Genomic DNA, 19,442 nt, shown 5'->3' with positions numbered 1-19,442 from the left:
TTGAAGGAAGAAGTTTTCCTTGTATTCGGAAAGGTGGTCCCGCACCCTTTAGGTACGTCAGCTGATCTCCCCGGTCCTTATTATCTTGTCGAGTTCAGGAAGGAAGTCGAATTAGCAGCGGTGTTGAGTGCTGGAAGGGAAGGGTTTTGATCTTATGCCGGAGCAAATGACTCTCGTATCCCCTTGATAATCACTGCTCTATGTACTTGCGTACGATCGTCTGGTTTACGAGAAATATGTACCGGAAACGATTATTTCCCACGGCGAAAGCGATGCCGCTCGGGTTACAATCATCGTATAAACTCAGAAAGAAAACCTACATTTTTCACTTCTCGCTTCCTGTTCGATCGTACTTTTCTTTTTTTTTTTTTTTTTTCTTTTTTTCTCCCTTAACTTAGGTACCTACTCATTTTATGGTAGGAAAGTATAATGTAATGAAACAGAGTTGTGGTCAAAAGTTTAGAATATAACGCGTCAAGTTTCATCTCTGTTTTTTTTTTTTGTTTTTGTTTTTTTTTCCGGAAACCGTGTGACATACGGTATTCGAGAACCGCGAAACCGTATCGTATCCGTTTGAAATTTTCACCGCTGTCAGTCATGACATCGATACTGTACGTCGTCCGTGTCACACGAAGACGGATTTGGATGCTTGCAAAGCTGTGTTTTCGGTGATAACCTGTGTATACATACATATATGTATACGGAAATCCGTGACACCCTTGCATGACATTTATTCAATATTGTGTTCAATCGTTTTTGATTTTTTTTCATCTTTTTTTTTCTTTTTCACCTCTACTTTTGCCACCCCTGTAAACGATAGGGAAAAATTCCCCATGGAAATTGGTATAATTTCCTACCGGCGTTGAAACTGATTTCTTACTTGAGAAACTCTGACGGATATTTTTCACCAACTTCGTTCCCGTTTCTCCCTCTCGCTTTGTTTAACCCCTGTATGTAAATTCGATCGTCGAGACACGGTTCAACGCGACTTTGCAGAGTACGGTGATCATAGTGTGAAAAACATGTGCTCCAATTTCTGCAACAAATGGGTACTTGGTTGCATTGATTGTAATTGCTCGGAGTGCAAGTGAGGCAGTTGGACGATAACAACGAGGACAAAGAGTAACAACGACGATGAACGTTGACGGGGTTTTTTTTGTTTTACACTTTCAAATCAATACCTTTAGCAAAATTCGCGATTCACGAACCAGTGGCAAAATGATCAGCCAGCTCTCTTCGATTCGGTTTCTAAAAAAATCTGCAAACATATGACGATGATGTTCATCTGTTTTCCTGGACACGTAGTATCGTCGCTTTTTTATTTTCCAAAAATCGGCTTAACTGTCCGATAATAATTATGTACGTTATGCATACAAAGCTACGTAGACAGAAGATGAACGGAAATTTAATTGGACCACGTGTGGAATTGATGTTGAAAATAATAACGCACAGAGGTATTTCATTTTCGATTTTAATTATTTACTTCATTCGTTTCACGTATTATTAAAGTTGACGATAGTGGTAAACATGAGAATTGAAATAATTGATAAGCACAGCCGATTTTCCGGTGCTCTCATTGTTATTCATGGACGTAGAATCGATCATTGTTCAGGTATGCAGAGAAATATTTCCGTTCGACTTTTTATGCAGTAACGTACGACTATCGTACTTCATTTGTCATTTATCTACACCTTGAACGTCTAATTATTACACGACCACAGTTCGTCACATCCATTATAATGCGTATAACCCGAGTCCGCCTGTAAATTATTATCGACATTTTCCTACGTAAAAGTTGAGCAATGTCTCCTCGTCGTTTTATCTAGAGTTTCGCGAAATGAATATTCCTTCTTCAAAGGCATTAAACTTCTTCGTTATTCCATTCCCATTGTACGTGGTACATACATATATACTCGTATATACCGCTTAATGTGTTCTTTCTTCCGTCATGCGTGATTTATTCTATTTCCTTTTCTCGTAACGTCGATCAGTCTTTTAACGTTTTTCATCGAGATCCCACCGATTGTTACAAAGTACCTCGTAGCTGCCAATTACTTGAAATTACGTAGCCAATTAGTCGCATCTTTTGTCTACACTTTATATAACGAAACCAATTGCATATTACAGAAATCTACGACGAAATTGTGATTTTCATAGGAATCTTATCCATCGTATATCGTAAATTCGTTCGACCGTAATCCAAAATATAGAATCCCTCGACTCCGCGCACGAGACGTTCTTTGCTAATTTTAATTTTCTCCTATTCTTCTCCACTCGTACGCAGCAGATCGATCGCTACGAGTTTATTCAAACTAAAACAACGTTCGTTGTTTCTGGACGAAAGGACGACGTCAACGATCCTCCGTAACTATCGGCTCTTTCCAAGAGCAGTAGCTAGCAGAAGCGTGTCGTCCGTTCGCCGTCGTCTTCGTCATTTCGAATCGAGCGTCGCGACGCTTCACGCCGCGTAAACACATCCTATAGACGTTAAACGAAACGACGCGACGCAGAGTTCACCCTGTGTTTACCAAAATCACTGTCTGTGTACTTGACGTCGTCTGAATCGAAATCCCTTGCCGATCGAGCGCACCCTAATCTAGATCTAATCCAGACCTTCTTAGAACGCTAAGGTTTTCACGGAGGGGGTGGTCGATTGTCGACCAGACGCCGCGACGCCTAGAATTACGGGATTTATCCATTCAGGCGTTAACGCGAGAGCCGCCGCCTTGCGCATCTTTCCCAACTCGAACTCTAAGGCTAAGGTACTTAAATGAACTTGTAAAGGATTACACCGCGATAAAGTAAAACAGCTCTCCGCGTCTGCTCCGGCGTCCCCTTAACATCTATCTTACACACGCTTTAGATACCGCGTAACATCGAATCTGCCGCCAGAGTCGCGATGCCAACTTTATCCCCACATTGCAATAATTCGGGCGCATGCCGTGCGGTTCGTATCAGCATCGTCATCATCGTCGTCGTCAATTTAGAATCGTGCAAGAGAATTTTTTTTTCGAATGCTAATGTCCTGAAAAACGTATGTGCAGATATTACGCATTATTATCTATATATGGGCCATTCCGCGTCAAATTAGCAGCCAACGTATCTCATTATGTTCGATTTTAATCAATTTTTAGTGTAATGTTCGTACCGGCTCAAATAGGTCCCGGAATTTTTTTCACATTTTTTACAAAAATCTTAACACGACCAATTCCGAAAACGCCTTTTTTAACGATCGGCAAAAATCCACACGGATTATATGATTTTCAAACACCACACGATAATAGGATTTCCATTTTTACTATTTTTTTGTTCGTAAGTTTCTAGCTTTTCCATGTCGGAATTGGAGTCTATTTCGGTTTTTGTGTTTTTTATTACCCCGATCTGAATAGATCACGGAATCATGAAAACAATGTGATTCTGTAATCTATTCAGATCGATGTATGTTCAAATTTGAAAAGAGCAATAACAATTCCGACATGAAAAAACTAAAAACTTGCGAAAACAATAGTAAATATTGAGATCAAAAATCACATTTTGAATCGTAGAATCAGCGTGAATCTTTCAAGGTTAAAAAAATGCAATTTTCGTCATTGATTTTGCGATTTTGTACGAATCTCACCAGTGGTTGAAGAAAATATGAAAAAATTCCCAAGACGTTTTTTGATTAGTAAGAAAATCGGACTAACCAATGATCCGAATCAAAGGGGGTGAGGTACATCATCCGCTGATTTGACGCGGAATGCTCCATATACCCACACTTTGCTTTGCCGGTATAACGAAACTCGAAAGTACTTCTGCATAAATAATATGTTTAATCCGTTTCTGAGTCGTCTGGGATTTATATAACATGTATATACCTGATATACGAATCGTCGTCGTCATCGTCGTCTCTTACGACAAAGTGATCATTGTAGGTAAACCACACCTGTCGCAATTGGATAATATGATTAATAAGATAGCGAGGAGAGATACGAATGTCGTTGCTGTTGTTGTTCGTTTCGCTGTGCCAGGGAATACAGATTGCGCTGCGTTGTCTCCGACTTGTTGTTAGTTCAACCCGGCTTCAGTCACAACTCGGATCTTTCAGCGAAACCATCGCGCGTGCTCCACTCATCAGGCATTGGTACCTCGTTATCGAATTTGGTAGGCTGACGTTGAGCGATTAGCTTTCTCTTGCCCGACTGCTGCTTCAATGACCGTGTATATTACAGATTCGTTTGAATTTTTTCAACTCTTGTAATTCCTTCCTTCGATTCGGTAATCGGTAGTTCGGAAACGGGAATAATTGCAAGTGAGCGAGCGAGCGATTTGGACGATTCGGAATTTTTAAGTATCTCTACCCAAACGCGGCATTTTTAATTTAGGGAGATATTGCAGGATACAGAGACCGGAATACACGATCACGTGCAATCTAAAGAGCTTGGTTTTTCTAAACGATAAATGGAAATGTGAAAAACGTGGAATCGAAAATCTGAAATCTTGAAACGAGTCGGGAAAGTTCAGCTACTGGGATCCGGAATCGAGGATCTGAAAATAGCGTGTAAAGTCCGGGAGCTAAATGCGAAAAATCTAGATATTTATAGGATCGCGAATCGTTTGCTGGAATTTAAAATCTTGAATCGAGAAATTTTAATCGAGAATTCAGAGTCTCGTGGTCAGAAACTGGTATCTTAAATTTGCGATCTAAATTCTGAACCGTCCAAATAGAACTGCGGCAAGTAATAAGCGAAGAAGAGAAAAGAGATTCTCGAATAAGATAGGAGTTTTCGAGATGGCTTCAGCGAATGGATCCGCAGCAACCGGTATCGAGATTGCAGACTCGAATCAGGTATAATATATCACCTTACAATATTGCTCTCGGTTTACTTACTTATATACTCAACGCCGTTTTATATTCGTTCGCATATGCGCACGGGTATGTCTCAAGATGTAAAAATTCACAGATGGTATTCAGCTTTGACGTTTGAATATTGCGAAAATCCGCACGTGCATACACGAATAAAATACGGATGTAGGTACACGATCGTACGAAGAATTTAATCGGTGTCTCTTGAACGGCGTAGAAATTCAAAATACTTTTTAACGATATATATATATATTACATGTGATATACAGGATGGAAAAATGATCGATAATGTAAATATATATATATATAGAGAGAGAGAGAAATAAAAAGGAAAGATGAGAGAAGGTCTGAAGGAAAAATTATTTAAAAAGTTTTCATCCGACGAATCGTTCCAGCGGAATTGAGAGTCAGCATCTTGTACCGAATTCCCTGGTGCCTTATAATACTCATATAATGATCTAGAGATCTGAGGGGATAAAAATATGGACTGATATATCGAGAGAGTTGTATAAGAAAAAGATAAAAAAAATAAATGAAAATTTCATTAGAAAAGGAGACGCGGATTACGCTCGTTGAATTAATGAAATCTGTACTTTATACTGTAGAATGATAAAGTACAAGTATTTCAGCTTTCGTTCATCTTTTGCTGTTACAGAATAAAAATCTGTATTAAACAGCAGCAGATTTTTCTTTACATGTTTAGTCTGTGTATTTAATGGCGATGAATTACAGTTTCTTTTTTTCTTCAATTTTTGTTTGCCGTTATTGTTTTTTTTTTTTTTGTTTGTTTGTCACTGTTTTTTTTTACCGAGGAGCAGAGACTGCTCGAAAACATTTTTTATCCCCCATTGTAGTACGACGGGTATTCCTTTCACCCGTAATAAAATTCTATAAACAAACTCAGTGAACTCATTAGTGTTTGACTGGTTTTTTTTTTTTTTTTTTTTTTAAACCCATACTCAGTTCCTTTCTTTTTCCATTTGCAGTGAGAAACTTTGATCGTTAGACGTTGTGAACAAAACGAAAATCCACTCAAACTTCCACGTTACGTATACATAATAATATGCGTCGAGCAGGGAATTGGTTTTATAAATTATAAACGAAATTCTCTGGAGAATCGAGACGATACTTAAAAATCTACAGGTGTTGTTACGGCCGTGCGGGATTTAATTACCGCACGGTTGTTTGACGACAGGAAATTTAAAAGGATCGTTATAATTATACGAACACACATATATTGCATTTTATATCCCTGTTCGGTTTACGGTCAAGTTAATGGTTGCATGAATTATTTCAACTTTCTACCTATACACTGAGAAAAATTTCGTTTGTCATAGCAAGTAGAATAATTCAGTAAACCACGTATTATTAAAAAAAACTGTTTGAATATTGTTGGGATTACGAAAAACGAGGTACGCGTAACCATTTTGCGCTATCGTCGATCCTTTTTTGGTTATTGCGACGCAAAATCAATTTCCTCGGTTTGCTCTACTTTTCAAGTTAAATAAGGCTTTAACGTCAATTTATCGTTGCACAGGCATTAAATTTTCGCAACAGTTGCAAGAAAATATAGCAACAGCGATCGTAACGAGAAAGAATAGTAACGGATACTAGAAAACTAATTTTCATTTTCTACCTAGAACTATATTTTTCGATTGTGATAAAAAATTAAAATAGTTAAGGACTGAGCGGTAACTTGAACAAAAAATTTCTCTCAGTGTACACACGTCCTTCCAACACGTCGTTTCTTGCAACTGAGCTGTAGAATTGAAATACGCAGGATTTGCTGCACCGGCAGAAAATTGAACGTAATCACGGCGAGGCTGCAATAATTTTCGGGATGATATTTTGAAATTTGGGTAAAGCCATTTGGAGGAAAGGTGGCCGCCGTCGTTGTAACTAAATTCACGGTTTCTCTCCTCCTCTTCGCCACCCCCCGTCGACGTCTCGCGCGGTAAGTTTATTCGCCGACTAGTCGACAATTGCGTTTCTCCCCCTTTTAATTTCCTCCCTCTTAATTCGGGGGTTAACGTTCGTCACGTGCCGCTACTGCAATTTTATCTCCGGAGAAAAACTTCCCTGCGGAATTTTCACCCTTTCTGGAAGAGAGCGGAGAGAGAGGAACGAAAGAAACAAAAAACAGATTAAAACGGTGTGAAGAAAAAAAAGGGTTACTGTGTATATACATATATAATGCGTGTGTCTGTGTGTATAGCGGAATTCTGTTATTACACAAAATTAAAAGAAATAAAGATAAGGTTTTTTTTTTCTTCATTATTATTTCTCTGTCTTTTTTTTTCGATCTTTCTCCTTCTCAAGTCCAACAATTCAGAGGAAAATGTCTCGCTGCTGCGTGTATAATGCGAATCGTGATACACGATATTGTTTCCGGTGTCGGAATTTATTACCACTCTGTAACGGAATATATATATATATCCATCTATGTGTGTGCGTATAATATTTATCCAGGTATGTATGCGTTCCTCAACGATTGTTACTCGCACACATTATATATGCCGGTTAAAATATTTCTCTCGAGAAAATCACGCTAATGGAAAAGTAAAAACGTCAACGACTTTCAGAATTGCAAATCAAGGGCAGGATTTTATTAAAATTGATATAATTTTTGGTAAATTCATCACGCTTCTCTTCTCATCGTTGCTTTCATCTCGGACACGGAATATTTGGCTAAGTAAGTTTTTTAACGAACAAACGTGTCATCGAATTGACAGATTCGCTAGTCGGTCCTGACGGAATTTCGGAAAGTAATGACTAATTGGAACACGATCGTTGGCTAATTATCCCGTCATCCAGAAGGCAGGGATTTAATTGCCGAAATAAATGTTCTCCGGAGGTGTAGGTACAGTGCCTATACGCTCGCAACCTTTGCCCGCCAACCCGACCTTCCCACCAGCCACAATCCTCTGCCCTATCATTATCGTCGAAAAGGCCGCAGCGTTGATTTGAGGTCAGGTTGACTCTGTATTCTCCCTCTCTGAATTCCGTCCCGCGGAATCGGAATGCGGAATCGCCTACACCCACTGTCCGCGACGTAATAAATTATCTTCAGAAATTACTCGAAACGTTTGCGCTACGAACGCGACGGATATGCGTTAAGTTTCGGGATGACGCACCCTGCGGGTGGAAAACTAATTCTTCGGCAATTAACGCCTGAGTGGTTTTTTTTTTTTTTTTTTTTGTCTTTCGAAAAATATTTTCACGATCGATCGACTGCCGGGGATCCGACTAATCATTCGGCAACGCTGTTACTTCGATGTATCGGAATTATTTCTGATAAGGTAATTCCACGCTTTAATCCGTCTGTCTTTCACACATATATCTACAGCTTAATCAGTAATTGCCCTGGACGTTATTAATCCGATTGCATGTACGACAACGTCATCGTCGTCGGTTGATTTACCTACGTCGAATGTTTTTTTTTTTTTTGTTTTTTTTCTTTAGTGGAGGAAAAGAGAGCGACGATAAATATTTAACAAACTCGTGACGGGGAGAGATTTGCATGATTTTGCAAGCGGGCGGATTTGATCAACCGTCATGCCATTATGCTCTTGGATATTCGGAACCTGTATGTGACACAATTAGTTGAATTAGCTAGAGCGTTTCTCTGCAGGTCTGCGTAATTAGTTATCAAACCAGACCAGGAATATCAAAAGCTTTTAGAGTAGTAATTAACCGTCGCTCACGGTGATAAATTATTATCATTATTATTGCTGCGTTTACGAACTAACCATTGAATCAATGCCATTGATCAAGGGATAATCGAGGAAAAAAATCATCAATTCGAAGCGGACTTGACGTGGATCAAAAGGTACTGCTGATTCCGTTTCTTTCTTTGGTTGAAATTTTTCTTCTCGAATCCCCAAAGGTTGACCTCGCTTGAATCGGTGCGGTAATTACTTGGTTATACTTACCCCATTACCTCACTCTGTATATCATCCTCGAATTCGGCTGTCATCAGCTCGCCAAGTTGGCTTAAGCTCTTGCCCTCTGAACCTTAACTAATGCAATTGAATTCACCCGTTATCTTCAATTTTCTCGTTTCAAAGGCTTTCCCCCGGCAAGCTTTAGAATTAATGAATCCTAAAACGTTGCGACGATCCTGATTATCGCTATTATACGAGTATTATACAGTATGCACACACACACACACATGTATAATAATGTATATATATATTTATATTATATATGTATAAAGGTATAACGGTACTTGGTTCAGAAGCTGATTCGACTTACCGATGATGTTATATGATGACGAACTTTTCTCATCCCCTAAACCGAATCTAATGAAAGAAGAAGAAGAAGTATAAAAAAAAAATAAAACAAAATGAAACTGAAATTTCAGTCACCGGGTGAAAAAAAAAAAAAAACACCAGAAACAATTCTACCGGAGGGTTTGTCGAGTGTATCGACGAGGAGAGAATGTCGTGCTGACAGGGAGAGGAAGAGGGAGGACAAGAACCAGAGGCGGCAGCTTTATTTCGTATGGCCGGTCCAACAGCTGATTCATGACGGCATCAGGTTGCGCCATAATATTTTACTGCCTACGAAATTTGACCAATATTTCTCTCTTGTAATATCACATTTACGATAGTCGTTTGTTTCTTTCGGAACAACCCTCTTCGTTCGTTTGTCTGGCTATCCGTCTTCCCTGCGTATCCGAATCACTACAGAGATTACTACCGTACGCGTGATGAAGAATAGATGATGGCCTGCGTCTGTCCGCTCTTGCCGCAGGGATGGACGAGTTATTGCTTTACCGATGTTGGACAGACACCTTTTCTTTTTCCATTCGAACGTTCGATCGATTCCTGAAACTCATCGTCCGTTAGATCATGAAAACGAAAAATTTGGAATCAAATATTACACGCGTCTGTTTGTGTTTCCACTTTTTCCCCCCATTCTCTTTATTTCGAGGATCGACATTTCTTATCCAGCGTTTCTTTCGGCTCGCAATTGCAGGTGAAAATTGAAACTCTTGTCGCTCAGGGTTTACATCAACGGTCGACATTCGATTTACGTTTACGCCAGCTACGCGGACGTCTGTTGCACGCAATTACACGGCTTCTTAACCGACTCGACGTTTTCTCTTTTTCCTCTCTTCAGAGATCCCTGCTGTACACGGAATGACGTAATACTTGGATTATTAGATTACGCTCCCTGCCTGCCTGCAATCTTGTACCTTGCGAATAAGGGAAAAGGACGGAGTTAGGCAGCAGACGTCGACACGTGACTCCGGACCGTTTTCACGACCGCAGATAACGGTGATGCCCTTTGGGACTCGGGCCGTGGCGGCGCTTGCTCGCGGATAAACCAGATAGAGGGAATATTAGACGCTATTATATTTAACGAGGCTAAAGTTTGCGACGTCGACTTGTAACGGAGCATTGAGAAAATAACGTCGCTCTATTTTCATATTTCGGAATCCAGGAGTGTTGTATTTTCGAAATATGAGTATGCTTCCACTATTACCACCACTACTACCACCACCACCGTTACTTCCGTCATCATAATATTTTCACCACTACCGCTAAATGCCAGAGAATTCTAGAACTGCGGTACACCGAGAAAAATTTCATTTGTACAGTAACTAGAAAAGTTCAGTAAAACAGGTGTCGTTTAAAAAACTGTGCGAATATTGTTGGAATTACGAAAAACGAGGTACGCGTTACCATTTTGCGCTATTGTCGGTCCTTTTTCGGTAATTGCAACGCAAAATCAGTTTGTGAGGTTTACTCTACTTTTACAGTTAAATAAGGCTTCAACGTCAATTTATTGTTGCACAAGCCTTAAATTTTCTTAACAGATACAAGAAAATATAGCAACAGTGATCGTAACGAGAAAGAATAGTAACGGACACTAGAAAACTAATTTTCATTTTCTACCTAGAACTATATTTTTCGATTCTGATGAAAAATGAAAATAGTTAATGACTGAGCGGTAACCGGAACTAAAAATTTCTCTGAATGTAGATTAACGATTTTTCTGAACATACATCATTAAAGTAACCTTACCGAACTTCGACTTCGCTATATCGACGCTTCTTCTCGCCCCTCTCGACTAATTTTGTACCCACAATTAAAAACTCGACTTTACTCACGGGGAATATTTTTAGTGATCATTGTCAAGGAGTGTGGTGAGAATTTTCGATTTCGTTGAAAGAGCGAAAAGACGAGGTCCTGCTACCTTTATTTCTTCGGCTGTTGCTCTCGTTTTACAAATTTCAGAGGATCGATAGGAAGTGTCGTCCTCATTGCGGGATGCTGCTGGAGCTTGTACAGCGTGCTGGAACAACTTGGTTAGAGTACGGGCAAAGATTAGGTTGTGGTTGACAAACTTGACAGGAAGTCGGTGCTGTACACACAGGTGTACTCGCCGTGTTCCAAGGGAAGTTGAGCGAAGAATGAGAAAGCTCGACGTTAACTGCGGCATGAACCTGAACTCTGGTTCAAAGGCACAAATGGACTCCGGGAGTCTTTGGAAACGGACGTCAAGTTTTTAGAGAAAATCTACCACGTGTCCGTGTATCGCAGACTCCTGTCTTCGAACGAACTCTCCTAGCGGACTTTGGTTCCTTCTTCTTTATTAACCGGCTTCGGTTTATTTCTCTTTGGTGTTCTATTCTATGCTTTATCGCACGTTCGATCGATTCGGTTCACGTGTCTTGTCCACCTGCATTTATCCGTTATTTGAAACGCGTCGAGTGCACCTGAACTCGAGTTACGTATTGGAATTCTTCATCGCGATAACGACTTAATATTGCCCATGTTACAGACATGTGCGAGCTGCCGCTGCTCCGATAAGATAAAAATTATAATTTTAAACGCTGAACTATCAATTTAAAATGTATTTATTTACAACTCGTTTTAATAACCTGCCACTCTCTTACTCGACGGCTGTAAAAATATGACAAATTGTTAGCTGGTTGGAACGTTGACTGTTGGCAAGTAATGGAATTGTTCAACAAAATCAATTTTCATTGCTGAGCTTCCGGTATCGTTGAGAATATAAAAAATTATTGTGAAACTGACAAGAAGAAATACGATCCAGTTTATTCAATTTTTTTTTTTTTTTTCGGAAAATTTCTTCGTTAAATAATTTCTCAAAGTTTCGTTTAATGCTGTTTATGAGTTTTCCGATTTGCATAATACATAACTATTTAATACACGCACGACCGTAAAGTTGTAATATTCTTCGTATTTCGTTGATTAAATTTCTTTAGCTGCGATAAAATTTACGATTTCAGTTATAGATCTTGACGCATTAAATTTGACGTTACACACCGATCGCAATGAGAAACAACAACGACGTTCGACCGAAGATTCTTTCTCATATTTATCGACTTGTGTGACTTTGGTCAGCGGGGGAATATTTAACGATTGGTACACAAGCACTCACATTGCAGGTATTATACTCGCTGTTCAGAGACAGCAATATTCCAGAATTCATAAGCGCCGTTGTAATTCAATAACACTAGTTATTACTCGATACGGTTTCTTTATTAAAAATTAACGCGCTTCTCAAGTTTCTCTTTTATTATCAAGCGAGAGTTCCTAGACGTTTACATCCGTGGAAAGTCTACTGCCTTGTAAATTGACGATAATAATTGTCGTTCGAAAATTCGTACAAGTGAAACGTCTATTTTCGCTTCGACCTTTCGCCGTTAAACAATCTCAGAAAATACCTGTCCACCCGACGTTTTAACGCCGGATTGATTGATAACGGAGAAATCACCCCGGGTCCCGAAGCCTTAGAGAGGGGGAAGAAAAAAAAGTGTGAGACATGGGGAAAGAAAGCGTTAAGGGTACATTCTTTCCGATCTTTATCCCACGCAAAAAGCAAGCGAAAAAGGGAAGCATTAGGAGTGAAAGGAAAAAAAAATACAATGCGGCGTTTACACATCCTTTTTTTATTTATTTTTTTTTTTTTCAAGGCCGCAGGTGAAAACAATTTTTCGACGTATCAAAAGAATTTTCACTTTTATTATTTTCACTGTTTCTTCGTTCACGACACCGAATACGACTAAAATATAAAATTCGTTAAAGTTGATTCGTTTCACCGTATACGTTGAACGAATATCAATGAGGCGTTCCAATTGTTTCGTTCACTTTCGTATTTGTTTGAGAGTGTCTTTTACTTATTATTTTTCGGTCGTTTTTATGTTTTCTTTACAAAATCAATTTGACGGTTATTATTAATATTATTGTTATTGTTATAATACATTGCACTTACGGCTACGGAATTTTGTATAATTGTCAATTTACCCGTGAAAAAGGAGAAAAATACCTGCAAAAATAAAAATACGTATAATTGAAAAAGTGGGGTATGTGGACGTTGAGTTTATCAAGTATCGAGACGTAGATTCTGCGATAACGGTTAGATCTTTGTTTGATCGTCTTACGGAACCGGGGAAGAGAAATCCCCCTCTTTCACGTCGGCTTTGTTTTCCCGTTTCTCCGCTTCCTCTTCTCTCGGCGGAAACAGAAATGGGAAGAGAGTATAAAAAATCTACCGCCAAGGAAAGACTTGCGGGGCACCCTTGCCTTTACAAATTACTCGAAATCTTCTCTCAGCCCAAAGGTTGTTTTTCACCCGGTTATATCTCTTCCCGCTAGAAGAGAAAGAGAGCGAAACTCCTTTCAATCTGAAGGACCGTATAATCATACGTACATTTCCGCTGAAAATTCATTTGGTTTACAATTTTCTTTCGTTTTATTTTTTTTTTTTCTTGGTATCTCAAAATTTCATCATTCTTCTAGTCTAACTTTCTATCGATATCAATCGATTCAAGCATCGCGTCAGATCATTCCAGCGCACAAAGTAATGAGGACCAAGTAAAATAAATAAAATACAACTTTATAACCCGTTAACTTTGTACTGAAAGTTGAGAAAAAATTATTCAAGTCTAACGCTTCGTTGAAAAAACCTAAATACACAGGGTCGCGTCGGCTTTACACAACTGTTAGGTACGCATTATCAGAGTCTTAGCAGAGTGTGAGATTATGGCGGTGGTGGCGTGGAAGAGGTATGATAGCGGAAATTGTTGGGTCGAAACGCCGGGAATTCAGTGGACGTTGGTCCACGGTTAACATCGCTGCCCGGTTTACCCGTCACGCAGAATGCCGAGTTCTTTGATAGTCTGCACCACCAGCAGCAGCAGCGGTGGTAGACCTGCACAGTCGAGGAGAATACCTAGCAAGGGGAAGCGTTTAATTCTTGCCAGAATTGCCACCCTTGAACCTGACTCGGCGTCGCTCTCTCCGTCCTCTCTTTCCCAAATTATCTCATCAGCTTCTTTGAAAAATTCTTGGGCAAGTTACAGTTTTCACCATCACGCGTGCGTGTCGCGTGATTCTCGTTTCTCGTTTAAATCGCGTCCCGAATATTTGCCGGCTTTATATATTAATTAGGTACGAAGAGAAAAGAATAATAATGATAATGTTAGTACGGTGGATAAGATTTTTTTTTTATTTCCTTCGTCTTTTTCTTCCTCCTCGCCTTGCCCTCTTTCTCTCCCTCTCTCTATTTCTTTCACTTGAAATTTCTTTTTATACCCACTTTTTTTCTACTTTATTTTCCATTTGCGAGTGTACTGCACCCTCTCTTCAATAAAATCACGTTTCATCGACAGCTATGTAATGAGAGAATTTGATTAAACTTTTTATTATTCCATCTTTGTCGAAAGCCCGCTCTCCGTTAAACCTCGTATTCCGACTGTGTAGCCAGGGCTCAACATTCGTGATGAATATCCGTTCAGTTTTCATTCCTCGGTAAACGTGTACTCCTCCATTTTAAAACACGGTTCTGTAACTCGTTGTCAGTCTATTTTAAAGATAGCTGGTTATGATGATTGAATGCTTAGCAATGGCAGCGAGTAATTACGAAATCGAAGGATTGTTTGCAGATGAAAATATTGTCGAGTCAATTAAATTGATGCATCGTTTCAAACAATTGCTGGATACTTTATTGTACACTTTATAGACATGTATTATATGGATTAAAAATTAAAGATAAGAGCAGACGTTCCACTCCACCGATATCTGATCCATGTATATTCACACGAATCTATAGATCAATTTTTCTCTATCAGACATTTGTCATTTGTATTGTTAACGTTCGATAATCGCTGATGGAGAGTTTTGATAGTCGGTTTGTAGTGCCGAAATTTTCGTTCACCGTCCTGTATGTATTATCGTTACAGTTTGGGATAATAATGATTTTCTTTTTGTTTGTTGTTTTTTTTTTTGTCATCGACAAGTAAGAACACTTTCGAGTAAAATTTTTCCAAGTTTATTATGTTCTGGTAGAAATTTTTTTCCCCCCCGCCTCATAAAAATTTCTTCATCAATTACCGCCCACAAGCATCGGTTATGTAAACTGAAACGAGTTTCAGAAATTTGGAGCCTCGATTTATCACACCGATAATTTTCGTTTATAGGCAAGGAGAAATTAAGTTGTTCGGAAGCAAAAGGAAGAAGAGAAAAAGAACACAAGAAAGAAAAGATGACAAAAACGTGACTAAATTTGTATATTATCACCATTCGTCAACGTTGTAATTTTAAACCCAGAAGCGGTATCCCCTTAATAAGATTTTGCCTGATGTATATATATAATATAAAAAAAGAATAAACGATCCATCATTCGACTTATAATGGATGCGAAATCAAGCCGTTCATTTCATACAATCCCTTTTAATTATTTTCAAACGGTTTTCCACTCCGACTATCAAGCGATCCTCCTGCACTCTATAATACCCGATTCATTGCCCCGTTTTGCGGAGAAGCTTCAATTTAAATGCGAAAACGAGGGAAGAAGAAGTCCGTCGCGAGAAAGGGCGGTTCTCGCAAATAATAAAAGATGGGGGGGAAAAAAGCGTAACGAAGATAACCAATAAATGTTATCAATTTTATTATTAAGGAAGGATGAATTTTACACGAACCACATTCCTACATTGTATGCGCCTACATATATCTCAACATTGTAAGTATATACATGCGCGTGCGTGTGTGTGCGAGCGAAGAAATGACAAAGTACAAGTTTCGTGGCTCTCAACCCTCTTTCCCTCCCTTCCTTTTCTCCCTCTACCCCGTCCATCTATCTTTCTTCGCGGTTGGAGAAGTTGAAGAGCACTCATTCTCGCGTAGTCGCGCAAGAAACCGACGAAAAGTCACGCAAAAATTACACCCCTCTCCTCCGCCCCTCTCTCTTCCCGTCAAACACAGCTGCAGCGGGTAAACGCTTTTTTCCCTCTCCCGTTTCCGTACTGTTGATTTATTCTGATTATTTTTTTTCTCATTTTTTTTCCTCCATTTTTTTTTTTTTCATTCGTTCCAACATTTTTATATCTCAACGATGACGATATTTCGAGGAGGAAGACTTGCAAATAATATTTTTGTTTGTCCCGATACCGCGGTTTTGGATTCGTTAATTTTATTTTCCCCTATCTCGGGAAAATTCTCATCCAGGTTTGTTTGGCGTCCGTTTCGCTGCGACTATCGAAAATTTCGTATTAGCCCTGTTTTTCGATTTTTCTACACCTCTGCCTCGCACCTCGTTACTCGTTGCGTTTCTTTACTTGTTTATACGTACGTCTCCTACTTCCACTTCTATTACACCCCCGCAGCCGGATATGCGGATGTTGTTGAAACAGGGATGAGGACGGTATCTGTGCGATATACAGGGTGTCCCATTTTAACTTACACAGCTGAATAACTAAAATTATTGCATGCCAATCAACATATTTTTCAAATAAAAATTGTCGGGCATCAAGGATCTGGCCCAACTATGACCTTAACTTTGGCATAATTTGAAGGTCAACTTGTGTATTTCAAATGCAAAACCCTTATTTTTTACTTCCGATACCGAAATAGCACGAAATTCCACGTTCGGATAGGTATCCGTGTTACGGGTCGGATTGACCTCTAGGGGTCATTTGAAGGTCAAATTTGGCTCTGGCGGTGCTTTCACGTGGCATGAAAATGTGCGCGAGTAAGCATCGAGGAAAAGCGCGAGTCGTGTAACAAGTCATTTAATGCATTAGTTTGGCTTTTAGGATCATTTCGACCCATGAAAAAAATACATGTCATTGGTCAAGGTCACCGATGTATGAAATTTTTTGAACCAAACAGCAATATCACGATTTACCAGCTTTCCTCCACCAAACGGAAGTTTCACCATCAAATGACCCCTAGTGGTCACTTTGATCCCTAACATGGATATCTATTTGAACGTAGAATTTTGTGCCCTTTCGGAATCCGAGGTCAAAGACAGCGGTATTGATTTGAAAAACACAAGTTGAACCTTCAAATAATGACAAAGTGAAGGTCATAGTTGGATCAGCACCTCGATACCCGACAACTTTTATTTGAAAGATTTTTTGATTGGCTTGAATTTTTTTTTTTTTTTGTGTGTTTTTTGATACCCTGTACATCATACGTACGCTTATTGTACAATAACACCACTTCTGCGACTTCGCGCAGGTTATGGTTCATTAAACCTATCGCCGGTTTCCGTTGTTTACTGCTGGTTTGTCGGTTCTCTAATAAATTATGTTACACAGGGTGTCCTAGTTTTCAATATATTTGAGCATGCCTTCTAAAATGGGACACTCTGTATACGTTACATACATATAAATGCAACACCGCATCCATTAAACAGGGATAGAAAAACCGTTTACGGTGAGAGTTATCAATTCGTTGATCATCCCGCTGAATTCGATAGAAAACACCTGCCAGGAACGAGATTACGGTGTTTGGACGTGAACTGCGATTGAGCATTTATCGGAATGCCTTGAAACGATCAGCGCGTAACTTTTATACTCCCAAACTATTCTTCATTCGATTGATTTTCTCTTCGTTTTTCTTTTCCTTCACTTATCTTACAGCCTTCTTACCTCTTTTCTTGGCATCTCGCATCTTGTTGTTATCATGAATTTGGAAGTGAAAAGATTTCGTCGTGAAACTTACCGTTTAATTTATAATATACCTACTCGAAAACACAAATATTTCCCCGTTTTGTCACAATTATACATGTGGTCATGTATGCAATAGGTAAATTATATACGTTTTAAAGCGTTGCAACTGATATTAACTTTCTCTTTATTATTTTCTGTTTCAGGTGAGTAAATTTCAACGCTTCTGTATCCTATGACGTGCAACGGTTAATATGCACGATGTCGAATGGCACCGTGTTTCGCAACACAGATATCCAAAGGGAAAGTCGGATAACGTGGGTACGTTTAATGGATTTTCACCAGTTTGATCAATGGAAACGGGATGATATTTATAAAATTATATTCACTATTCCGCAATCATCTGGAAGTTTAGTAAAATGACGGATAGGTTTTTCTTTCATTTCTATAACATTTTTTTTTTCTTTCTTTCTTTTTCTTCATTACCGTCATGAATTACACCGATTTTGAAACAAGGAAACAAACTGGTAAAAGTTGTTCATATTCATTTCAAAATCGCATTTTCAATATTCATGTAATTTATACAGCGATCATTTTTCCGGGTTAAATTTTACGGAAATCCGTTGTTCTATAGTGCTAGAAATTATCTAAGATGAACAAAGCGCAGAGAGATTCAGGAAGAAGATAGAATTTGTAACGGAGTTGCAATCACGCTCGGAAAGTGTAAACGCAATACATCTATCCGACCGAATATTGGAAACATGTGCGATAAATCAAGGCGAAAAATGAACGAATAAAATTTTCCGGATACTCTACCTGGAAAGCAACGAATACTCTCAGGGACAAGGGGTGCGAAGATCGAAGTCACATAGATAACCATTTTTTCCTATTCCTTTTGTTGCTTTTATTCGTGTCGATTTATCGCTGCGCTTTTACAAATTTACATACGATAGCGCAAAGTTTTGAAAAGTAAAGTTCCCATAGAGCAAAATTGCGAAAAATAAAGTCTCGATGAAGTAAAATTCCGAAAAGTAAATTATATTCACACAGGGTAGTTTACTCAACTAGCGGGTGGGAAAAATCAGAAAAAACGTAAATCAAAATCACCAGGATTCCGAGAGTAAAAATATCCAAAACTCAAAACACAGACAGATCAAACGTGTGAAATTTCACCAAGCCAGAAATACACTGAACTCAAAATTTTCGACCATTCGGAATTTCGATGTTTCCATATTTTTTAATTTTATCATATTTACACTTTGGAGCTTTGACGTTTCACCAAAGTTTGATTTCTTTGCTTTAAATTTCGGAATTTCAACTCCGCTCCAGCGAGTGCTAGGAGAACGTATTTCAGTAAATTGAAGAGAGTTGGAGAATTTTCCTGGAGAATTTTAAAGCCAGGCAAATTTGTATTTTAATTTTCTCAATCTCCGAGCTTTTCAAACCGTCAGACAAACGGCGCCAGCCGTGATAACCGCGTCATGGCAACGGATAAAAATTCCGTATCCGTTCCGGTTATAACCAATATTAGGATGATCCTTATTTTTCCTCTCCCTCTCTATATTGTATATGGCTCGGTGCTCTCGTGACGGGCGTTTCAATCAATCTCTTCAGAAGACTTTTCTCCAACGACGGCAGAGAAACGCAATGCGAAATAACTATCCTTCG

General features: G+C 39.0%; 1 protein-coding gene across 11 annotated transcripts in view; it reads left to right on the top strand.

Moving 5' to 3' along the window:
• Positions 1-19,442, top strand: part of LOC124211297 (dipeptidyl peptidase 4 omega) — a 213,395-nt gene that overhangs the window by 93,743 nt on the left and 100,210 nt on the right. Inside the window, exons 1-2 of one of the 11 annotated variants that reach the window (XM_046610209.2) lie at positions 4,080-4,143; positions 4,708-4,828. The exons of 9 other annotated variants lie outside the window; for them this stretch is intronic. In XM_046610209.2, the coding sequence (XP_046466165.1) occupies positions 4,772-4,828 (57 nt within the window). In that variant the 5' untranslated portion in view covers positions 4,080-4,143; positions 4,708-4,771. Of the gene's footprint in view, positions 1-4,079; positions 4,829-19,442 lie in introns of those variants that run through there. One more of the 11 variants, XM_046610210.2, reaches the window with a different exon arrangement.

The sequence above is a fragment of the Neodiprion pinetum genome, chromosome 2 (assembly GCF_021155775.2).
Source record: "Neodiprion pinetum isolate iyNeoPine1 chromosome 2, iyNeoPine1.2, whole genome shotgun sequence".
Classification (NCBI taxonomy): domain Eukaryota; kingdom Metazoa; phylum Arthropoda; class Insecta; order Hymenoptera; family Diprionidae; genus Neodiprion; species Neodiprion pinetum.
The sequence above is the reverse complement of the archived record's forward strand: the minus strand, read 5'-3'. Positions and strand labels throughout refer to the sequence as shown.